This window comes from Neoarius graeffei, chromosome 12 (genome assembly GCF_027579695.1).
Source record: "Neoarius graeffei isolate fNeoGra1 chromosome 12, fNeoGra1.pri, whole genome shotgun sequence".
NCBI lineage: Eukaryota > Metazoa > Chordata > Actinopteri > Siluriformes > Ariidae > Neoarius > Neoarius graeffei.
This window is the reverse complement of record NC_083580.1, coordinates 18972348-18996157: the sequence shown is the minus strand read 5'-3', so window position 1 is coordinate 18996157 and position 23810 is coordinate 18972348. Positions and strand designations below refer to the sequence as shown.

Below are 23810 nucleotides of genomic sequence, written 5' to 3'. Positions count from 1 at the left end.
AGAAAGATGCCTTGGATTGTTTCCTCATAACTTAGTTACTTATTCTCCAAAGAAATAAGAGAAAATTATTTCTCATGTAATTACTCAGTGGTATATGAGGGCATATTCTGCCTGTCCTTGCCGTAATGCCCCAGAGGGATTCACATACCACCATGTTAAATTATTATTATTTTTTTACTTTTTTTCATTCTCATCTCATTATCTCTAGCCGCTTTATCCTGTTCTACAGGGTCGCAGGCAAGCTGGAGCCTATCCCAGCTGACTACGGGCGAAAGGCGGGGTACACCTTGGATAAGTCACCAGGTCATCACAGGGCTTTACTTTATTTTTGGAGAGGAATTTTCTTGCCTGGGTAATTGCCGGGGAGATTCATTAACGTAAATGTTTTTTGATGGTTTTATTTGTTTCTAATACTTATAGCATCTTTACCAGGTCTCATTCTTTTACTATCTTGAATTCTGTTGTCCACAAAAAGCTAGATTTCATTCTGATGACCAATGTCAGATGCCAAACTGAAATAGGCTGCATTTGTCCATGTGCACCTGGGGTTCATTTTAAACAAATAGCAGCCTATGAGTGCCGGTTTTGAAAGTTAGGGTTAGGAACCCCGCTACAGCTAGTTTTGATGAGATGATCATCTTGATAAACCAGTTATTGTGATGTTCTTTGGTTTCTGGCCTAGCACAATAAAGGTTTTTTACCACAGAACTACTGAATACTTGATTCTTATTGGTCAGAAGGTACTGGTTAATTTTCCAAAACAGCATGACTCGCAGTCTTGCAACCTCAGGTGCACACTAATGCACTTGTTCAGACATTATTGTTTCTATAGTAAACACCTTATGTGGCAGATTTAAAACATAATTGTTGATGTGATTTGTTTTCTGTGAAATGTTGTTCAACATGTTTGAAAGGAGTCTCCAATATCAGAGTTAAACGCTTTAACTTTGTTTTCCAAAACAGAAAATTCAAGATGAAGGCTTGTTTTGTGGTTGCTCAGTAACATGACAACATAAAGTGCAACCATAAATGGACAACAAGTATGACTTTAAATTAAGCAGAATTTCTGTCTGCTTCTCACCAGGTAAAGAATTTTCGCATTTATGTGGAGGAGAGTGACATTGTCTACTGCCTCTACATCCGCCAGACCATCATCAAAGTCATCAAGTTCATTCTGATCATTAGCTACATAGTGTACAATATGCAGTTTATGACGTTAGAGGTTAAGTGCAAAGTAGACATCGAGTGGCTCACACGCTACCAAATGTATTACTGTGTCCACCCCCTGTCCATGCTCTTCAAGATCCTGGCCTGGTTCTACATCTCTCTGGTCATCATCTATGGCCTGATCTGCATGTACGCACTGTGCTGGATGCTGGGTCGCTCGCTGAAGCACTACTCATTCAAGTCGATCCGCATGGAGAGCAGCTACAGTGACATCCCTGATGGCAAGAACGACTTTGCCTTCATGCTACACATGATCGACCAATATGACCCGCTGTACTCGAAGCGCTTCGCTGTCTTTCTGTCTGAGGTGAGTGAGAACAAGCTGCGCCAGCTCACCCTTAACAACGAGTGGACGCTGGAGAAGCTTCGTCAGAGGATCACCAAGAATTCACAAGACAAGCTGGAGCTTCATCTGTTCATGCTTAGTGACATTCCACACACAGTTTTCAACCTGCTTGAGCTTGAGGTAGGTGCTGGTACAATATTTTCATAGCACATTAACTGCCTTACTTTGTCACAGGATGCAATAATATATTCAAAAATCTGTCCAATTATGCAGCAGTTTAACTGAAAAGAAAGTTCACCAGCCATCTCAATTGGGATTTAACTTTATTGTATGTCCTGCATTTTCCGTGAAATTTGATAGGTACTTGCAATTTGTCAAACATTTCCGTCAAATACCACGTTTGGGTGAATTACGGCAGCTTTAAATGAACTTTCTGGTCTGTGAGAGGTTCATGTCAAGTCTATAATGTATTCATTATTTTGTACTTGTAAAATATAAAACTTGGATTTGGATCACTATATTTAATTCGGAATCATGCACAACTCGAAGCATTAGAGTCTATGCCAGGGATATTCTGCAAAAATGTATGCAGATCCAGTTATAGAATATGCATTGTTTACAAAGGTCTAGAAACAACTAGCAACTTAATATTGCACACTGTTAGCTTTTGATGCTTGAATATTAGTAATTAGTTTATGTCTATAAAAACAATTCAAAGTGGTTATGGGTTTGTTTGTTTTTTGGTAGTAGTACATTAAGTTCACATTTCTTAGGGTTTGGGCATAAATAGCATTATTGGCCACGGACACCTGGATATGTGGTGTGTGTGTGTGTGTGTTTTTTGCCCAAGGGTGGTGTGATGTGCCGAGTGTAGTAGCACAGTGTAGATGGTGCTTGCATCCTCTCGCTTTCAGCTGCTACCGCTGCCTCACGCTTGACCAAAAAAGGGAGCTGAGTATGTAAGTCTCCCCTGGCAGTACATAGCCTCTCCACCATCAAAAGCTCCTGCAGTGCCTCCTCATGGCACCACACGGTAACTGGGTAACTTGTGGCCCCAGGCTCACCCTGTAGAGGAGCTTGGCCACCAGAGGTGTGGGGTGCAGACCCACTGGTGAGTGGACATGCCCTGGCTCCCATCAACCAAGCCCCAACTATGGGTTCAGTTAGTTGGACAGGTGAGGTCCATAAGCCTTGGCTGGTGGCTCACCTAAGAGAAGGTACTCCAAAAACAAACCATGGACAGGTAGGGTTCAAAAGCCTTGGAAGGCAACCTATCTCAGAGATGGAGAAACTCCAAGAAAAAAACCAACAGCTTCCCAGACTGCAAATTGGGTTGAGCGTGGGGTTAACTACCCACCTTGTAAAAACAGAAAGGTACAAAAGCATCAATGACAAATACTAATTATAGCATGGGAGACAGAAGGCCCTTAGTTGAAAAATTGAGGAAGGTTATGATGCATGACAATCAAAGCCACAAGGGAGCCGTCAAGCTGAAGCCCCTACTGATTCCCAAACACAATCTGAGGCTAGGAACCTGGAATGTCAGGACAATGTATGAAAGTGGTAGGGCTGCACAAATAGCAGCAGAAAGGAGAAACTATAACATTGTAGTACTAGGCCTGAATGAGATGAGATGGATATCAGGAAAGATCAGGCTAACATCAGGAGAAAGAGCGTTATATTCTGGACATCTAGAAGAAGGAGCCCCACACACAGAGGCTGTAGGACTCATGCTGAGCAGAGAGGCACAGAGAGCTCTCATTAGTTGTGAGGGCTCAAGGTTCATCACAGCTTTATTCAACACCAAGCATAAAAAGATTAAGATGAACATCATACAGTGTTATGCCCAAACAAACTACAAGGAGGAGGAAGCCAAAGAGGACTTCTACCAGAGATTGCAGGCTATCATGAGCCAAACAAGGGAGAATAACATCACAATACTCATGGGAGACTTCAATACAGAGGTGGAAGTGCACAACACTGGGTATGAAGAAGTAATGGCAAAGCACGGGCTGGGAGAGAAGAATAAAAAATGGGGGAGTTCTTTGCTGAGGCCTGTGCAGCAAACAGAATGGCCATAGGAGGAAGCATGTACCCACACAAGCATATACACAATGCTACTTGGGTATCACCAGACAAGTTTACGGAGAACCAAATTGACCACATCTGCATTAGACAAAGGCTCAGGCATTCACTCCAGGATGTGAGAGTTATGAGAGGAGCAGACGTAGCATCTGACCACCATTTGTTGCTATCAAAGCTCAAAATGAAACTTAAGAAGAATTACACACCAGGAAACCCATGTCCAAGGTTTAACACAAAGGTGTTGAAGAACAAGAAGATGGTAGAAACATTCCAAGATGCCATCAGGAGCAAATATGAAGTCTTGCAAGAGCTTGAGGAGGAAGATGGGTTAAATCTGGAACAGAAGTGGACAAAGATGAAGGGAACATGGAAGGAGATTTGTGAAGATACACTAGGTAGAAAGAAGAGTGAACACAAAGAATGAATCAGTATGGTTACACTGAAGAAGATAGAGGGAAGAAGGAAGAGTAAGGGTGTAGTAAATGCCAGCCGAACAAGGGCGACAAAGGCAGCATCACAAGAGGACTACATGACCGTACACAGAGAAGTGAGGAAGAGTCTGCGACATAAGAGGTGTGGGGTGGAGAAGTTAGCTAAGAGTGCAGAGGAACCAGCTTCTAAGGGAAATATGAATGAACTGTACAATACATCCAAAACCTAGGAGGAAGATACAGACAAAGTAATCAAGAAGTGAAAGACAAGAATGGAAGGGTTCTAGACCAGAATGGAAGGGTTTGAACCAAGGAGGAAGATCAAATGAGGAGATGGGCAGAGCATTTTGAAGAGCTCTTAAACAGGCCAACACCACAGAGACCAACAGATATACCACCTGTGGAAAACCCTCTTGAAAGGCCCAGCAAAGATGAAATAAGATCTGCAGTTGCAAAGGTGAAGAGTGGTTTCTGGCCTCAGGCCCAGATGGACTACCAGCAGGGGCAATCAAGGCAGGAGGAGAAACATCAGTAGATATGCTATATAAACTGATTGGAAATATCTGGGAAGAAGAGGAAATGCAATTGGCCTGGAAAGAAGGATATGTAATTAAACTGCCAAAGAAAGGTGATCTAAGAGAATGTGAGAACTATAGAGGGACCATGTTACTATCGGCCCTAGGGAAAATGCTAAATAAGATCCTCCTTGAACAGATTAAGGAAGCGATGGATGCCAGTTTTGGAGACCACCAGGAAGGATTTAGAAAGGGGAGATCCTGTATAGACCAAATTGCCATGCTGAGGATAATCATGGAGCAGTCCTTAGACTTGAACTTACCACTGTTTTTCAACTTTGTGTATTATGAGAAAACTTTCGATAGTGTGGATAGATCAACCCTCTGAATGCTCCTAGCCCACTATGGGATCCCAGAAAAGCTGATTACCCTCATTGAGAAGACCTATGAAGGAATGACCTGTAGAGTGGTACATGGCAATCGGCTCAAGGAGGACTTCAGAATCAACACAGGAGTCTGTCAGGGTTGGTTGTTCTCCCCATTCCTCCTCTTCTGGTCATTGACTGGATCATGAGGAAGACAACTGAAGGCCAGAAGAATGGTATTCAGTGGACCATGTGGACTCAGCTACATGACCTGGACTTTGCAGATGATCTGGCACTCCTGTCCCACAGCCACAACCAAATGCAGGACAAAACAGCATGCCTGGAAGAAATATCTGCACAGGTAGGTCTGAAGATACACAAACACAACACCTAATTCCTCAGGATAGGTACACAACGATTGCAGCCAGTCACATGAGGAGGAGAGGACCTTGAAGAAGTTGACAGCTTCACTTACTTGGGGAGTCTGATCAGCAAGAAATGTGGCACGGAGGAGGACATTAGATTAGATTTAGATTAGATTAGATAGAACTTTATTGATCCCTTTGGGTGGGTTCCCTCAGGGAAATTAAAATTCCAGTAGCATCATTACAGGATAAACAGAGAATAGAAATAGAGAATAACTTCTAGATAAATTAAATTAGGTATTTGCATTTACAAATATAAAAAAAGAATAAGATATGGGGAAGAGGGGGGAAAAAGGGCCAACGGAAGAGGTATTGCACATTATATTGCACATTGTCCAGTACTGTTTATTGCCAGGCTAGGCTACTGCTCCTTCCTGTCCTCGGTCCTCCTGTTACCCCTCCTCCCCCCCAGAGAGGAGTTGTACAGTCTGATGGCATGAGGGACAAAGGAGTTTTTAAGTCTGTTAGTCCTGCACTTGGGAAGGAGCATTCTGTCACTGAACAGGCTCCTCTGGTTGCTGATGATGGTGTGCAGAGGGTGACTGGCATCGTCCATGATGTTCAGTATTTTGTCCATAGTCGTCTTCTCTGCCACCGTCACCAGAGAGTCCAGCTTCATGGCGACCACAGAGCTGGCCCACCTGATCGGTCTGTCCAGCCTGGATGTGTCCTCCTTGGATGTGCTGCCCCCCCAGCACACCACGGTGTAGAACAGGACACTGGCGACCACAGGCTGATAGAACATCCACAGGAGTTTCCTGCAGATGTTAAAGGACCGCAGCCTCCTCAGGAAGTACAGCCTGCTCTGTCCCTTCCTGTACAGGTGGTTGGTGTTGCAAGTCCAGTCCAGCTTGCTGTCTAGCCACAGCCTGAGGTACTTGTAGGAATCCACAGCCTCCACCTCGACTCCCTCGATCAGAACTGGTCGTGACCTTGTTCTGGACCTCCCAAAGTCAATGACCAGCTCCTTGGTCTTCAAGGTGTTGAGCTGCAGATGGTTCCTGTTGCACCAAACGGCAAAGTCCCTCACCAGGCTCCTATACTCATCCTCTCTGTCATCCCTGATGCACCCCACAATGGCTGTGTCATCGGCGAACTTCTGAATGTGACACAGCTCCGAGTTGTAACAGAAGTCCGCGGTATACAGGGTGAAGAGAAGAGGGGCCAGCACCGTGCCCTGGGGTGCTCTGGTGCTGCTAATCACAGTATCAGACGTGATGTCCTTCAGCCTGACGTACTGCGGCCTGTCGGTGAGGTAGCTGGAGATCCAGGTGACCAGGCAGGGGTCCACTCGCATCCTGTTCAGTTTGTCCTGAAGCATAAGGGGCTAGATGGTGTTGAAGGCACTTGAGAAGTGATTGGAGAAGCTCGTGCAGCCACCAGGAGGGCCCTAACATGGATTCCCCAGGGAAAGAGGAACTGAGGAAGACCATGGAACAGCTGGCACAGGGACCGAGAGGGGTAGGTGACAAAAACAGGGCACAACTAGAGAAGATCGCCCAAGACCAGGACAAATGGAAAGTGGTCGTTGATTAGACTAGATTAAATTCACTTTATTGATCCCACATCGGGGAAATTCACATGTTACAGTAGCAAGAAAATGTCATACAAATAACAAATAAAACTGAAATAAAAATTATACAAACGAAAGATTAAATACAGATGGCTATTTGCATTATCTACCGTGAAAAAGTATAGAAATGTTGCCTTATTGAGAGGCTCGGAAAAATTGCACATTACAGGTAGACTGTGTGTGTGTGTGTGTGTGTGTGTGTGTACACACACACACAGACACACACATACACTAGTGCATCTCAAAAAATTAAAATATTGTGAAAAAGTTCAATATTTTCCATCAGTTATTTAAGAAAGTGAAAATGTTATAAATTATAGACTCATGACACATAAACTAAAATATTTCAAGCATTTTTCTATTTTAATTTTAATCAGTATGGCATACAGTACAAAAACATAAAAAAAACCCATCTCAAAAAATATTAGAATATTTCATTTCGAGTTTGAGTAAAACAGTATGAACACAGTGTATCTCTCGGTCTAGTTCAGTACACACAACCACAATCATGGGGAAGACTGCTGACTTGACTGTTGTCCAGAAGATGATCACTGATGCCCTCCACAAGGAGGGTGAACCACAAAAGGTCATTGCTGAAAAGGGTGGCTGGAAAAGGTGCACAAGCAACAGGGATGGCCGCAGTCTTGAGAGGATTGTCAAGAAAAGTCGATTCAAGAACTTGGGAGAGCTTCACAAGGAGTGGACTGAGGCTGGTGTCAGTGTATCAAGACCCATCACGAACAGACATCTTCAAGAAAGGGGATACAACTTTCGCATTCCTTATATCAAGCTACTCCTGAGCCAGAGACAATGTCAGAAGTGTCTTATCTGGGCTAAGGAGAGAAAGAAATGGACTGTTGCTCAGTGGTCCAAAGTCCTCTTTTCAGATGAAAGTACATTTTGCATTTAATTTGGAAATCACGGTTCTAGAGTCTGGAGGAAGAGTGGAGAGGCACAGAATCCAAGGTGTTTGAAGCCCAGTGTGAAGTTTCCACAGTCTGTGATGATTTGGGGTGCCATGTCATCTGCTGGTGTTGGTCCACTGTATTTTATCAAGTCCAAAGTCAACACAACCATCTACCAGGAGATTTTAGAGCACTTCATGCTTCCATCTGCTGACGAGCTTTTTGGAGATGCTGATTTCCTTTTTCAGCAGGACTTGGCACCTACCCACAGTGCCAAAACTACTACCAAATGGTTTGCTGACCATGATATTATTGTGTTTGATTGGCCAGCCAACTCGCCTGACCTGAACCCCATAGAGAATCTGTGGGGTATTGTCAAGAGGAAGATGAGAAACACCTGACCCAAAAATACAGATACGCTGAAGGCCACTATCAATGCAACCTGGGCTTCAATTACCCCTTTTCCACCAGATCAGTTCCAGGGCTGGTTCGGTGCCAGTGCTGGTGCTGGTTCACAACTTGTTCAACTTGCGAGCCAGCTGAGAACCAGTTTGCTTTTCCATAGCTCGCGGTGCTAAGGGAAGCTACGTCATTACGTCGCTGTATACGTCAGTTACGTCGCTACGTTTGCATAAACCTTGGCGCGAATATCGAAGCAAAAACAACACGGAAGCAGCAGCAGTAACAACAATAATAATAATGGATGACTTCGCGTTTGTACAGCTGCTGCTTCTCGTCGCTTAAAAATGGCGATCTTTCGCGGTCTTGTTATTGTTGTTGGTCTTAACAACTCTGCCCCCGCTGACGTAAGCGGTTCTTTCCTCTGGCCCAGCAGAGAGTTGGTGCTAGCCTGGAACCGGTTTTCCTGGCCCCAGAGCCAGTTCTTTGTCAGTGGAAACAGAAAACCCGGTTCCAAACTAAGCACTGGCCCCGAACCAGCCCTGGAACTGCTTTGGTGGAAAAGGGGCATATAACACCTCAGCAGTGCCACAGACTGATCACCTCCATGCCACACCGCATTGATACAGTAATTCATGGTAAAGGAGCCCCAACCAAGTATTGAGTGTATAAATGAATATACTTTTCAGAAGTTGGACATTTCTGTATTGTAAATCCTTTTTTTGATTGATCTTGGGGAATATTCTAATAATTTGAGATACTGGATTTCTGATTTTCATGAGCTATAAGCCATAATCATCAAAATTAAAACAAAAAAGGCTTTAAATATTTAACTTTACATGTAATGAATATAGAATATATGAAAGTTTACCTTTTTGAATTAAATTATGAAAAAAGGAACTTTTTCATGGTATTCTAATTTTTTTTAGATGCACTAGTGTGTGTGTGTGTGGTGTGTGTGTGTGTGTGTGTATATATATATATATATATATATATATATATATATATATATATATATAAAAAAATACACACACATATATACTACACGTGTATATACACACACACACACACATACATACATACATATATATATATATATATATATATACATATATATACACACACAGTGGGTACGGAAAGTATTCAGACCCCTTTAAATTTTTCACTCTTTGTTTCATTGCAGCCATTTGCTAAAATCAAAAAAGTTCATTTTATTTCTCATTAAAGTACACGCAGCACCCCATCTTGACCAAAAAAACAGAAATGTAGAAATTTTTGCAAATTTATTAAAAAAGAAAATCTGAAATATCACATGGTCATAAGTATTGAGACCCTTTGCTGTGACACTCATATTTGACTCACATGCTGTCCATTTCTTCTGATCCTCCTTGAGATGGTTCTGCTCCTTCACTGGAGTCCAGCTGTGTTTAATTAAACTGATTGGACTTGATTAGGAAAGGCACACACCTGTCTATATAAGACCTTACAGCTCACAGTGCATGTCAGAGCAAATGAGAATCATGAGGTCGAAGGAACTGCCCAAGGAGCTCAGAGACAGAATTGTGGCAAGGCACAGATCTGGCCAAGGTTACAAAAGAATTTCTGCAGCACTCAAGGGTCGTAAGAGCACAGTGGCCTCCATAATCCTTAAATGGAAGAAGTTTGGGACGACCAGAACTCTTCCTAGACCTGGCCGTCCAGCCAAACTGAGCAATCGTGGGAGAAGAGCCTTGGTGAGAGAGGTAAAGAAGAACCCAAAGATCACTGTGGCTGAGCTCCAGAGATGCAGTAGGGAGATGGGAGAAAGTTCCACAAAGTCAACTATCACTGCAGCCCTCCACCAGTCGGGGCTTTATGGCAGAGTGGCCCGACGGAAGCCTCTCCTCAGTGCAAGACATAGTATGAAAGCCCGCATAGAGTTTGCCAAAAAACACATGAAGGACTCCCAGACTATGAGAAATAAGATTCTGTGGTCTGATGAGACGAAGATTGAACTTTTTGGTGTTAATTCTAAGCAGTATGTGTGGAGAAAACCAGGCACTGCTCATCACCTACCCAATACAATCCCAACAGTGAAACATGGTGGTGGCAGCATCATGCTATGGGGGTGTTTTTCAGCTGCAGGGACAGGACGACTGGTTGCAATTGAAGGAAAGATGAATGCAGCCAAGTACAGAGATATCCTGGAAGAAAACCTCTTCCAGAGTGCTCAGGACCTCAGACTGGGCCGAAGGTTCACCTTCCAAGAAGACAATGACCCTAAGCACACAGCTAAAATAACAAAGGAGTGGCTTCGGAACAACTCTGTGACCATTCTTAACTGGCCCAGCCAGAGCCCTGACCTAAACCCAATTGAGCATCTCTGGAGAGACCTGAAAATGGCTGTCCACCAACGTTCACCATCCAACCTGACGGAACTGGAGAGGATCTGCAAGGAAGAATGGCAGAGGATCCCCAAATCCAGGTGTGAAAAACTTGTTGCATCATTCCCAAGAAGACTCATGGTTGTACTAGCTCAAAAGGGTGCTTCTACTCAATACTGAGCAAAGGGTCTGAATACTTATGACCATGTGATATTTCAGTTTTTCTTTTTTAATAAATTTGCAAAAATTTCTACATTTCTGTTTTTTTCTGTCAAGACGTGGTGCTGAGTGTACATTAATGAGAAATAAAATGAACTTTTTTGATTTTAGCAAATGGCTGCAATGAAAGAGTGAAAAATTTAAAGGGGTCTGAATACTTTCCATACCCACTGTGTGTGTGTGTGTGTGTGTGTGTGTGTGTGTGTGTGTGTGTATATATATATATATATAAAATGTGTGTATGTATGTGTATATATAGTGATTCCACGCTTATGGGTACTGAAATGGGGACATGAACTTAGGGTACGCTGACACTTGCATGATTCCATGGCACGCATTGGCACGACTCGAGTCGTGCCAGTGCGCAAACTAGTCGTAAACTGGCGTGAAGTGTGCGTAAACCCGTCGTGACTGCGTGCCATGTCGGGACGAGAATTTTGAAATGTTCAAAATTTTGGTCACGACAAAATTTCGCGACTGGGTCGTGAACTATGCGCAAACTGTTCGTGATCTTGTCGTGAACTCGTCGGGACGATGCGGGAGGATGCGTGCCAGTGCGTGGAAGTGCGCGCCATGCCACGACTGTCACGAACTGCCACGAATAGTTCACGAACAGCTCACGTCGAGTTCACGAGTAGTTCACGACATGTTCACGAATTGGTGCGCGTCGCAGCGTGGCCATGCCTTCCCACTGACACGGTCACACATTGATGGCACGAGCAGTTCACGACTAGTTTACGCACTTCACGAACAGTTTGCGCACGGCACAAGCAGTTCACGACGAGTTCACGAGCAGTTCACGAGCAGTTCACGACTACTGCGCGACAGTGGCGCTCGCGTCGGTGCGGGGGTATATATAGGGCTTCCCGGACACTTCTCGCCATTCGCAATTTTTTTTCTTGCTTTTTTCTTTAATGTCTTTTTATTTTCTATTCCTTCATGACTTTTTTTTTTGGGGGGGGAGTTTCGTTTCTTTTATTTCAAAAATGGAACAACTGTGGATGCAGCTCATGAAGCTACTATCATTCTTTCTTGCCAAGGGACAGCACCAGCAGGGGACATGTAGTAATGTGACAGGTAGTCTCGCTGATCCTTTGCATCCTTCTGGGTATGATGGCCGGTTAGAGGCAGCAGCCCCTGCAGGTGTCGGTCAGTCCTCCATCCACCAGGGATCAGATCATGTGTGTCCGGATCTTCGCGGTCCACTTCTGAAATTGCGTGTGGGTATCTGATGAGGATGAGGTTGTGCATGACACAGGCGTGCCCAAGTCGGCACGACACCGTCCGAATTGCGCAAACTTGTCGTGCCAATGCGGGAAGTGCGTAAACTATGCGTAAACTATGCGTGAACTCGTCGTGCCAGTTCGTGAATGTGGACGGGCACGCATTCGTGAACTCGTCGTGAACTATGCGTGAACTAGTCGTGAACAGTGCAGGAGCCTCCCAGTTCGTGCCCCAAAATGGCACGACTTGCCACGACAAAATCGTGGCCAAAAGTCGTGCAAGTGTCAGCCTAGGGTTATTTTTAAAAATTCACCTAAAACCATTTCTTTTTTTACCATCAGGTCACAAAACATGTAATCTTTAATGAATGATATGTTAAAAGATAACTTTAATTTTCTGAGATGTAATAAAAACATATTTATATGCCAAAGTCAAGCCTATGAGTTCCAAAATGATGTCTGTTACATTACTTCTGTTACGATTGTCCATCTCGCGTCTGTTACAAATTAATTACAATCTAGCTATATACCATGTTAATCTTATTGAAAGAATGTGTATGTTTATTCTACTACACATGTTTATTAATTATATTTGCCAAAACATCACCTTCCTATGTTTCAAAAAGTAATTCTACATTGTTAAAATTGAGAATATATATGTCCACAACACTTCTGTTACGTTCTGACTTTGGCATATAAATATGTTTTTATTACATCTCAGAAAATTAAAGTTATCTTTTAACATATCATTCATTAAAGAGTACATGTTTTGTGACCTGATGGTAAAAAAAGAAATGGTTTTAGGTGAATTTTTAAAAATAAGTTCATGTCCCCATTTCAGTACCCATAAGCGTGGAATCACTCATATTATATATATATACACACACACACATATATATATATATTGTGTGTGTGTGTGTGTGTGTGTGTCAGTGGCGGCTGGTAGTCTTTCAAACAGGGGAGGCTGGTCGGTTACGATATTTCCAGATTTTTAAAGAAAAAAGAAAAAACACATCAATTTTGCCCATACTCTTGCCTCTGATCTGGCTGATTGTTGGCAGGGTCACAAACTGTGAAATAACAGGTTCTTTTGGCCCATTAGCCTACTGTCCAATATACATGATGGTGGTGTTGGGGGGGTATATTTTAACATTTTATATTTTAAAATTGTGGCATGTTGTTTAAAAATTGATCATTATTGAAAGCAGCTCTTTGTCAGGAACCTCAGCAGTAACAGCAGAGTGTTCTGGAATAGGCACAAGCACTGACCTTGGGGAGCCAAACATAGAGCTGGGTGCCACACATTTCATTCAATGACACTTTCCCTATATTTTACTTATTTTGACTGAGAAATGTTTTATTGACAATTTTGATAACCCTTCACTTTTAATCCAGGTCTGTAGTGTGAAATGTTCTTGGCTGTGTTTTTGTTTAAAAATGTTTTCCAAACTGTAGCTGTTTAATTCATATCCAGAGAAATATATATTCCAATATAATATACTCAGCATAACCATTTTAAATAGATTCTATATTTTTGGTCCATCCATGACATATTACTAAAGTAGCCTATTTACTGTTGTTGATGTGGGTCACCAGCCCACGTTTGACCAAATCACGGATCCGGGTTTAATCAAGAGGCATGGCCAACAATACATTTTACTCGTCACTGAACTTGCTGTTAGCCAATTCACTTTCTCATACCAGGAGAGCTGAAAGGAATGAGTATCATTCCCTACCTTTTTCACCAAGTCAATTTGAGGCGTTGGTCTACCCTGCTCTTTAATTTTAATTTTTTTTCTCGAAAGGAAGACTGGCAAATGGCTTCGCCAAAATTAAATCAACAATGCTTGGCATCCGTGCGCAGCTTTCTTGCTAGCTGACTAGCCCCCTCAAGTTCAGTCACTCAAATAAACAAAATTTCTGGAACTAAGATAGCAAACTTGACAACACTATATTTACACTTTATTTACAATGAAAATATATACAAACTAAAAAAGCTGGTAGAAACCGTATGTAATGAATGAAATCGAAATGTAAGCCGATCTCTTACAATACACCACAGCACTTGTGAATCCGCATGGGACTGAACTGAGATTCACCGCTGCCTGTCTATATTTGAAACGAGCTGTCAATCAAAGAAAATATCCGGCCACTTTCACCAATCACCAGTCTCCTCGCGGAAACTGCCATGTCCCTCCCACTGTGAGGCTGGGAGTCCGGTGGGTGGGCGTTTTCGCAGTATTTGTCCAATAATCGTCTTGCATTTTGAGATTGAAAGGCGCATAGCTCCCAAATGCCATTGAAGTCCACTGAGGCTGGGAGTCCGGTGGGCGGGTGTTTTCGCAGTATTTGTCCAATAATCGTCTTGCATTTTGATATAGAAAGCGCATAGCTCCCAGATGCCATTGAAGTCCACTGAGGCTGGGCTGCATAGCGCTGTCACGAGGGGGAAAAACTCACGCACACATTAGGCGAACTGGAGAAAGTTATAACGGAATGATTTCGCACTGTAGTTGGGTTGAGCACATATATTTCTGTGATTCTGGATCTGAAATAGCAATGTTATAAGGTCGACTATAACATAAGCCTAGCGCAATTCATCCTACACGATGTTCGTCATTTTTAGAGGAGGCTGAGCCTCCCTCGTTGTCTTAGAGCAATCGCCTGTGGTGTGTGTGTGTGTATAAAAATAGTTTATGACCTATATTATTGCACATAATAATTGCATCAATGAGAGATGGCAGAGGTAGTAGTGTGAAGTAGTGCAAATATAACGACAAACAGGTTATTGGTGCTGCATTACAAGTTGTAGGTGTTATACAGTCTGACAGCAGTAGGTATGAATGACCTGCAGTATCTCTCCTTCTTACACCATGGGTGTAGCAGTCTACTACTAAAAGAGCTGCTTAAAGCCCCCACAGCCTCATGTAGAGGGTGAGAGGGGTTATCCATGATTGATGTCAGCTTGGCTAACATCCTCCTCTCACCCACCTCCTCAATGGAGTCCAGAGGACAGTCCAAGACTGAGCCAGCCCTTCTGACCAGTTTATTAAGTTTCTTCCTGTCCCTCTCTGAACTTCCACAGCCCCAGCAGACCACAGCGTAGAAAATCGCTGATGCCACCACAGAGTCATAAAAAGTCCTAAGCAGTGTCCTGCACACACCAAAAGACCTCAGTCTTCTCAATAGGTGGAGATGACTTTGGCCCTTCTTGTACAGGACATCTGTGTTGTTAGTCCAGTCTAGTTTGTTGTTGTTGAGGTGAACACCCAGGTATTTGTACTCCACCACGATCTCAATGTCCAAACCCTGGATGTTCACTGGTGCAATTTGAGGAGCCATCCTTCTGAAATCGATCCCCACCTCCTTTGTCTTGCTGGTGTTGATGCGCAGGTGGTTCAGTTCGCACCAGGCGACAAAGTTGGTGATGATCTCTCTGTACTTCAGATCGTCCCCCTCTGACACACATCCAATGATGGCTGTATCATCGGAGAACTTCTGGAGGTGGCAGCTGTCCATTTTGTAGCTGAAGTCAGATGTGTAAAGTGTAAAGAGGAAAGGAGAGAGCACTGTACCCTGTGGAGCCCCTGTGCTGCAGACTACCACATCAGACACACAGTCGCGGAGCCTCACATACTGCGGTCTGTTAATGAGGTAGTCGATGATCCATGCAGTCAGGTGGCAGTCGACACCAGCTCCCTCCAGCTTCCCCCTAAGCAATGATGGCTGGATTGTGTTGAAAGCACTGGAGAAGTCAAAGAACATGACTCTCACAGTGCTCCCAGTGCCCTCCAGGTGTAAAAGTGACCAGTGTAGCAGGTAGATGACAGCATCATCCACACCAATGCCCAGTCGATATGCGAACTGCAGGGGGTCCATGTCGCTGTTCACTAGGTGTCGGAGGTGGGATAGAACAAGCCTCTCCATGATCTTCATAAGGTGAGATGTTAAAGCTACTGTCCGAAAGTGGTTGAGCTCCCTGGGGTGCGCAGTCTTGGGAACTGGAACCACACATGATGTTTTCCACAGAAGTGGAACTCTCTCCAGACTGAGGCTCAGGTTGAAAATGTACAGAAGTATCCCACAGAGATGATCTGCACAGTCCTTAAGCAGTCTGGAGTTGATACCATCAGGGCCAGCAGCTTTCCTCGTCTTGATCCTCCTCAGCTCCTTCAACACCTGATCAGCTGTTATGGAGAGGCGAGGGGTGTAGCCGAGGTGTGACTCCTGTAGAGTGAGGTCGGGGGTGGAGTGTGTGGATTGGTCTGGCAGGGAGTGGAGGGGAGTGATGTGGTGTGAGGAGGGAGCTGTTGGTGTCAGAGGTATTATGAGGGGAGAGGGGTGGTGGTGGAGTGATATCACAGACAGGTCAGGACTATGGTGAGTGGGGGAGGGTGGGGTGGCACAGTTAAATCTGTTGAAAAAGAGATTCAACTCATTTGCCCAGTCCTGGCCCCCAGATACAGGGCTCCTCCCACTGTCCTTTGTGTGGCCAGAGATGGTTTTCAGGCCTCTCCATACCTCTCCGGTGTTGCTCCCCTTGAGGCGCTCCTCCAGCTTCCTCCTGTAGCTGTCCTTGCCTCTCCTTATCCCCCTCTTCAGCTCCCTCTGCACTCTCCTCTTCTCCTCCTTGTCGCCAGATTTAAAAACCCTCTTCTTCTTGTTTAATAGGGCTTTTAGTTCAGAGGTCACCTAGGGTTTATTGCTGGGAAAACACCGTACCTTCCTGATAGGCAGTGTTTTCAACACAGAGATTAATATAATCCATGATGCAGGTTGTCAGGCTATCAATGTCATCCCCGTGAGGTTCACACAACACATCCCAGTCCATGGTGTCAAAGCAGTCCCTCAGTGCCATACTGGTCTCCTCAGACCAGGTCCTTACATACCTCTTGGTGGGTGGTTGTTTATTCACCATACGTATGTATGTAGGGGACAAGTGAACCAGATTGTGGTCAGAATGGCCCGGGGGGGTGATGAGCTATATGCGTCCTTGGTGTTAACATACATTAAATCCAAAGTTCTATTGTCTCTGGTGTAGCATTTCACATACTGAGTGAAGGTTGGGAGAATGGAGGACAGGGAAGCATGATTAAAGTCACTGGAGATTAGGAGCAGGGACTGGGGGTGCGATGTCTGAAGCTTTGACACTACAGTGTGTAAGAGCTCACAGGCTGCAGCAGCATCGGCCGCTGGGGGATGTACACAGTTATCGCGATAACGTGCAAGAATTCCCTCGGGAGGTAATATGGCCGAATGCTAACCGCTAGCAGTTCAGTGTTTTTACTGCAGTACTGCTTCTTTACCCTGATGTGCCCCGGGTTACACCATCTGTCATTCACAAACATCGCTATACCCCCTCCTTTCCTCTTACCACTCTCCTTGGCTTTCCTGTCCGCTCTCACGAGTTGAAATCCATCCAGAGTGACGTGAGAGTTCATTCAGCCAAGTCTCTGTGAAGCACATAAGGCTACACTCCCGGTACGCCCTCTGCAGCCTGGTTAGCGCTGTTAGCTCATTCATCTTATTAGGGAGAGATCTTATGTTTCCCATGATGACAGACGGTATGCATGGTTTATACCGTCTTTTCTTCTCCCAGCACTTCATTCCAGCTCTGCTTCTCCTTCTCCTTAATCCCACGGGGATCACCGGTCTTTCCACGGGGAGTACCTTGGTGTTGCACAGTGCTAACAGCTGCTCCAGAGTGTAAACAATGGAGCCATGGCTGAAAGGATCCGCTGATGCCGATTTAAGCAGCCCCAGAAAGAAAAAGAGAAAAATACAAATGCACAGTCTCACGAGTTGTACATCCCTAGGTGCACACTTCCGACTGAGACTAGTGCAGAAAAACACGATAAAAGTACAAAAACGTACCAAAACACATAAACACGCTCGGAGCTACTGCAACTAGCTGCCACTCTTGTGGCGCCATCTTTCTTCTTTTAAGCCTATGCCCTTAGGCTATAGGTCTAAGTAAGTAAATAACTAAGTAAGTAATAGAATATGTATTGTTTATAAAAGTCTAGAAGCAATTAGCAATGTAATGTTGCCCACTGTTAACTTTTGATGCTTTTCATATTAGTAATCAGTTTGTCTATTAAAAAAAAAAACAATTCAAAGTGGTTATGTTTTGTTTGGTAATAGTACATTAATTTCCCATTTCTTATGACTGGTTAGGGATTGGGAATAAATAGCATTGTTGGCTATGGACACCTGCATGCTTGTCTTGTCTCTGGATGGTGTGACATACAGTACACCCAGATGTAATTCGCTACCCATGCTGAGTACAAATATCTTTGTTTGATACTAACACCTGGGTGCAAATAGAGTCTGACGTTTAGAGAATTTTTTCCAAGTATACTTGTTTTTCCCAGTCTATGCCTTGCTGATAGTCCATCAGTTGACCATTCCTGTTCTATGCTATGATACAACTCTAAATTTTAGGCTACATCCACGCGACAACGGCAACGAGATTTTATTAAAAAAAATAACGCGTCCACATGGGCAACGGATCAGTAAAATATCAGGTACATATGGCAATGCAACGCTTGCTGAAAACGATGCAATACACATGCCACACCTCTAGGGGCGCTGTAAGACGGTCCCATCGGAGACACCGGAACAATAGAAGAAGTACAACCCCGATTCCAAAAAAGTTGGGACAAAGTACAAATTGTAAATAAAAACGGAATGCAATAATTTACAAATCTCAAAAACTGATATTGTATTCACAATAGAACATAGACAACATATCAAATGTCGAAAGTGAGACATTTTGAAATTTCATGCCAAATATTGGCTCATTTGAAATTTCATGACAGCAACACATCTCAAAAAAGTTGGGACAGGGGCAATACGAGGCTGGAAAAGTTTAAGGTACAAAAAAGGAACAGCTGGAGGACCAAACTGCAACTCATTAGGGCAATTGGCAATAGGTCATTAACATGACTGGGTATAAAAAGAGCATCTTGGAGTGGCAGCGGCTCTCAGAAGTAAAGATGGGAAGAGGATCACCAATCCCCCTAATTCTGCGCCGACAAATAGTGGAGCAATATCAGAAAGGAGTTCGACAGTGTAAAATTGCAAAGAGTTTGAACAGATCATCATATACAGTGCATAATATCATCAAAAGATTCAGAGAATCTGGAAGAATCTCTGTGCATAAGGGTCAAGGCCAGAAAACCATACTGGGTGCCTGTGATCTTCGGGCCCTTAGACGGCACTGCATTGCATACAGGCATGCTTCTGTATTGGAAATCACAAAATGGGCTCAGGAATATTTCCAGAGAACATTATCTGTAAACACAATTCACCGTGCCAGCTGCCGTTGCCAGCTAAAACTCTATAGTTCAAAGAAGAAGCCATATCTAAACATGATCCAGAAGCGCAGACGTCTTCTCTGGGCCAAGGCTCATTTAAAATGGACTGTGGCAAAGTGGAAAACTGTTCTGGGTTCAGACGAGTCAAAATTTTAAGTTCTTTATGGAAATCAGGGACGCCGTGTCATTCGAACTAAGGAGGAGAAGGACGACCCAAGTTGTTATCAGCGCTCAGTTCAGAAGCCTGCATCTCTGATGGCATGGGGTTGCATTAGTGCGTGTGGCATGGGCAGCTTACACATCTGGAAAGACACTATCAATGCTGAAAGGCATATCCAGGTTCTAGAGCAACATATGCTCCCATCCAGACGAAGTCGCTTTCAGGGAAGATCTTGCATTTTCCAACATGACAATGCCAAACCACATACTGCATCAATTACAGCATCATGGCTGCGTAGAAGAAGGGTCCGGGTACTGAACTGGCCAGCCTGCAGTCCAGATCTTTCACCCATAGAAACCATTTGGTGCATCATAAAATGGAAGATACGACAAAAAAAGACCTAAGACAGTTGAGCAACTAGAATCCTACATTAGACAAGAATGGGTTAACATTCCTATCCCTAAACTTGAGCAACTTGTCTCCTCAGTCCCCAGACGTTTACAGACTGTTGTAAAGAGAAAAGGGGATGTCTCACAGTGGTAAACATGGCCTTGTCCCAACTTTTTTGAGATGTGTTGTTGTCATGAAATTTAAAATCACCTAATTTTTCTCTTTAAATGATACATTTTATCAGTTTAAACATTTGATATGTCATCTGTGTTCTATTCTGAATAAAATATGGAATTTTGAAACTTCCACATCATTGCATTCCATTTTTATTTACAATTTGTACTTTGTCCCAACTTTTTTGGAATTGGGGTTGTAGACGCATGCGCATAAACCCCTTCTTCTACCCGGCGTGAAGCACTGTCAGGAACAAACACACAGCAAGAAGAAGATGGCTGCGACTACGCGAGGAAATCGTGCCTTCTGTGTGTACAAATTTAGTTTTATTAGTGTGCATAGTTTTATATAACTTAATTTTCTTATTGTGTGTGAACATTTTGAAAAGCATTTTTATATAATTTATATAACTTTATATTGTGTGTGAACATTTTGAAAAGCAGTCTTATCCAATAAAAAAAGAAATTCAAGAAATGGTTCAGTTACTTGTTTATTTAAAAGAAAAGCTGTATACAAAAGTGAATGCAATGCAGTGGTTCATACAAAACAGTGAGAGTGCTGCTTGTTCTAGTCATGTGGTTGTGACGTCATCGTAAACAAATCCGTTCTACTCATCCAGACGACTTCGCAATGGCGCCGTTGCCAGATTTTTCCACTCTGGAACCCGTTCTCAAAAAATATCGTTGTGGGGCACCCAAAACGCCAGTGCCGTGTGGATGCCAGGCCGAAATGATAAACAATTTTATCAGATTCACCTGAATCCATTGCCGTGTGGACAGGGCCTTAGTCTTTTTGTCTATCCCTCAGGTGCTGAAATTGGAGCTGATCCCAGACGTCACTATTCCACCCATCATTGCCCAACTGGCTGGGCTGAGGGAGCTGTGGCTGTACCATACACCAGCCAAGATCGAGGCTCCTGCTCTAGCCTTTCTACGTGAGAACCTCAAATCACTGCACATCAAGTTCACAGACATTAAGGAGATTCCGCTGTGGCTCTACAGCCTGAAGAACCTGAGCAAGCTCCATCTCACTGGCAACCTGAGTTTCGACAATAACCGTTATATTGTGATCGATGGCTTGCGGGAGCTCAAAAGGCTTAAGGTGCTATGGTTGAAAAGCAATCTCACCAAGCTGCCTCAGGTAAGATGCTTTTTGTAATTGAGGTGGTTTGCAGGAAGTAGTTAAACAATAAATGCTGAACATTGCTTTAGGAAAGGTATTATTATTATTATTATTATTATTATCATTGGATTCACAAATGCTTCTGTATCTATATATTTATATATTTATTCCTTAAACCAAAGACAATATTGTAATCCTTTCTCGAGGTGCTGACAGATGTGGGCTTGTATTTACAAACGCTCTCCATCAATAATGAGGGCACCAAGTTGATGGTGCTTAACAGCCTGAAAAAGATGGTGAACCTGACCGAGCTGGAGCTGGTGCATTGTGACCTGGAGCGCATCCCCCATTCCATTTTCAGCCTCCACAACCTACAGGTACATCTTCAACGAGTCTCAGCCTCAGAGCACTCCTCTGCATCATACATTTTTTTTCCGCCAAATCTTTTTATTGAAAAACAAAGAGAGAGACAAAATGTTCCCAATACTGGAAATACACTTCACACATATTTTCAAAATGTATACATACAGTATACACAAAGAAAGTAAATAAATACATTTATTAAATTTAAAAAAATAAAAACAAAACTGACCAATGGGCCATGTTGACCTCCGGGACTCCTGAGGCAGCTGACGGGTATCGGCAGGCCAGGCGTGCCGCAGCTCGGGCAGTTGCGGAGGCAAAAACTCGGAACTGGGAGGAGTTCGGGGAGGCCATGGAGAAGGACTATTGGTCGGCCTCGAAGAAATTCTGGCAAACCGTCCGGCGCCTCAGGAGGGGGAAGCAGTACTCTGCCAACACTGTTTACAGTGCGGGTGGGGAGCTGTTGACATCGACTGGGAACATTGTCGGGCGGTGGAAGGAATACTTTGAGGATCTCCTCAATCCCACCGTCATGTCTTCCATTGAGGAAGCGGAGGCTGATGACTCAGAGGTGGACTCGTCCATTACCCAAGCCGAAGTCACTGAGGTGGTTTGCAAGCTCCTCGGTGGCAAGGCACCAGGGGTGGATGAGATCCGCCCTGAGTATCTCAAGTCTCTGGATGTTGTGGGGCTGTCTTGGTTGACACGCCTCTGCAACATCGTGTGGCGGTTGGGGACAGTGCCTCTGGAGTGGCAGACTGGGGTGGTGGTCCCTCTTTTTAAGAAAGGGGACCGGAGAGTGTGCTCCAATTATAGGGGAATCACACTTCTCAGCCTCCCAGGGAAGGTTTACTCCAGGGTACTGGAGAGGAGAATTCGGCCAATAGTCGAACCTCGGATCCAGGAGGAACAATGCGGTTTTTGTCCTGGTCGCGGAACACTGGACCAGCTCTATACCCTTCATAGGATGCTCGAGGGTACATGGGAGTTTGCCCAACCAGTCCACATGTGCTTTGTGGATCTGGAGAAGGCATTCGACCGTGCCCTTCGTGGTATTCTGTGGGGGGTGCTTCGGGAGTATGGGGTTCAGGGCTCTTTGCTAAGGGCTGTCCGGTCCCTGTACGAACGGAGTAGGAGTCTGGTTTGCATTGCCGGCAGTAAGTCAGACCTGTTTCCAGTGCATGTTGGACTTCGGCAGGGCTGCCCTTCATCACCGGTTCTGTTCATAATTTTTATGGACAGAATTTCTAGGCGCAGCCAGGGGCCGGAAGGAATCCTGTTTGGGAACCACAGGATTTCATCTCTGCTTTTTGCGGATGATAATGTCCTGTTGGCTTCTTCAAACCAGGACCTTCAGCATGCACTGCGGTGGTTTGCAGTCGAGTGTGAAGCGGCTGGGATGAGAATCAGCACCTCCAAGTCCGAGGCCATGGTTCTCGACCGGAAAAGGGTGGCTTGCCCTCTCCAGGTTGGTGGAGAACTCCTGCCTCAAGTGGAGGAGTTTAAGTATCTCGGGATCTTGTTCACGAGTGAGGGAAGGATGGAGCATGAGCTCGACAGGCGGATCGGTGCAGCCTCTGCAGTGATGCAGTCGCTTTGCCGGTCCATCGTGGTAAAGAAGGAGCTGAGCCAAAAGGCGAAGCTCTCAATTTACCGGTAGATCTACGTTCCGACTCTCACCTATGGTCATGAGCTTTGGGTAATGACCGAAAGAACAAGATCGCAGATACAAGCGGCCGAAATGAGTTTCCTTTGCAGGGTGGCTGGGCGCTCCCTTAGAGATAGGGTGAGAAGCACGGTCACTAGGGAGGAGCTCGGAGTAGAGCCGCTGCTCCTCCACATCAAGAGGAATCAGCTGAGGTGGCTCGGGCATCTTTTTTGGATGCCTCCTGGACACCTCCCTGGGGAGCTGTTCCAGGCATGTCCCCCTGGGAGGAAGCCCTGGGGAAGACCCAGGACACGCTGGAGGGACTATGTCTCTCGGCTGGCCTGGGAACGCCTCGGTGTTCTTCCCGAGGAGCTGGCCGAGGTGTCTGGGGAAAGGGAAGTTTGGGCTTCCATGCTCAGACTGCTGCCTCTGTGACCTGGCCCCGGATAAAGTGGAAGAAGACGAGACGAGACAAAACTGACCAATCTAACCCCCCCATCCCACCCCAAACAGCTCAGTATGACCACTACATTAAAAAGAAAAGGATTTCTGTATATTAAGTCCAGTGGCAGGCACACATTCAATTGGGAAGTACCTGTAACTCAGTGAAATAAGAAA

At 44.4% G+C, this 23810-nt stretch overlaps 1 protein-coding gene across 1 annotated transcript in view; it reads left to right on the top strand.

The window, feature by feature from the left end:
- The window catches only part of LOC132895247 (volume-regulated anion channel subunit LRRC8A-like), a 79059-nt gene that overhangs the window by 22145 nt on the left and 33104 nt on the right, over positions 1-23810 (top strand). The window contains exons 3-5 of the mRNA XM_060935615.1: positions 1085-1693; positions 20867-21199; positions 21388-21558. Of these exons, the coding sequence (XP_060791598.1) occupies positions 1085-1693; positions 20867-21199; positions 21388-21558 (1113 nt within the window). The remainder of the gene's footprint in view (positions 1-1084; positions 1694-20866; positions 21200-21387; positions 21559-23810) is intronic.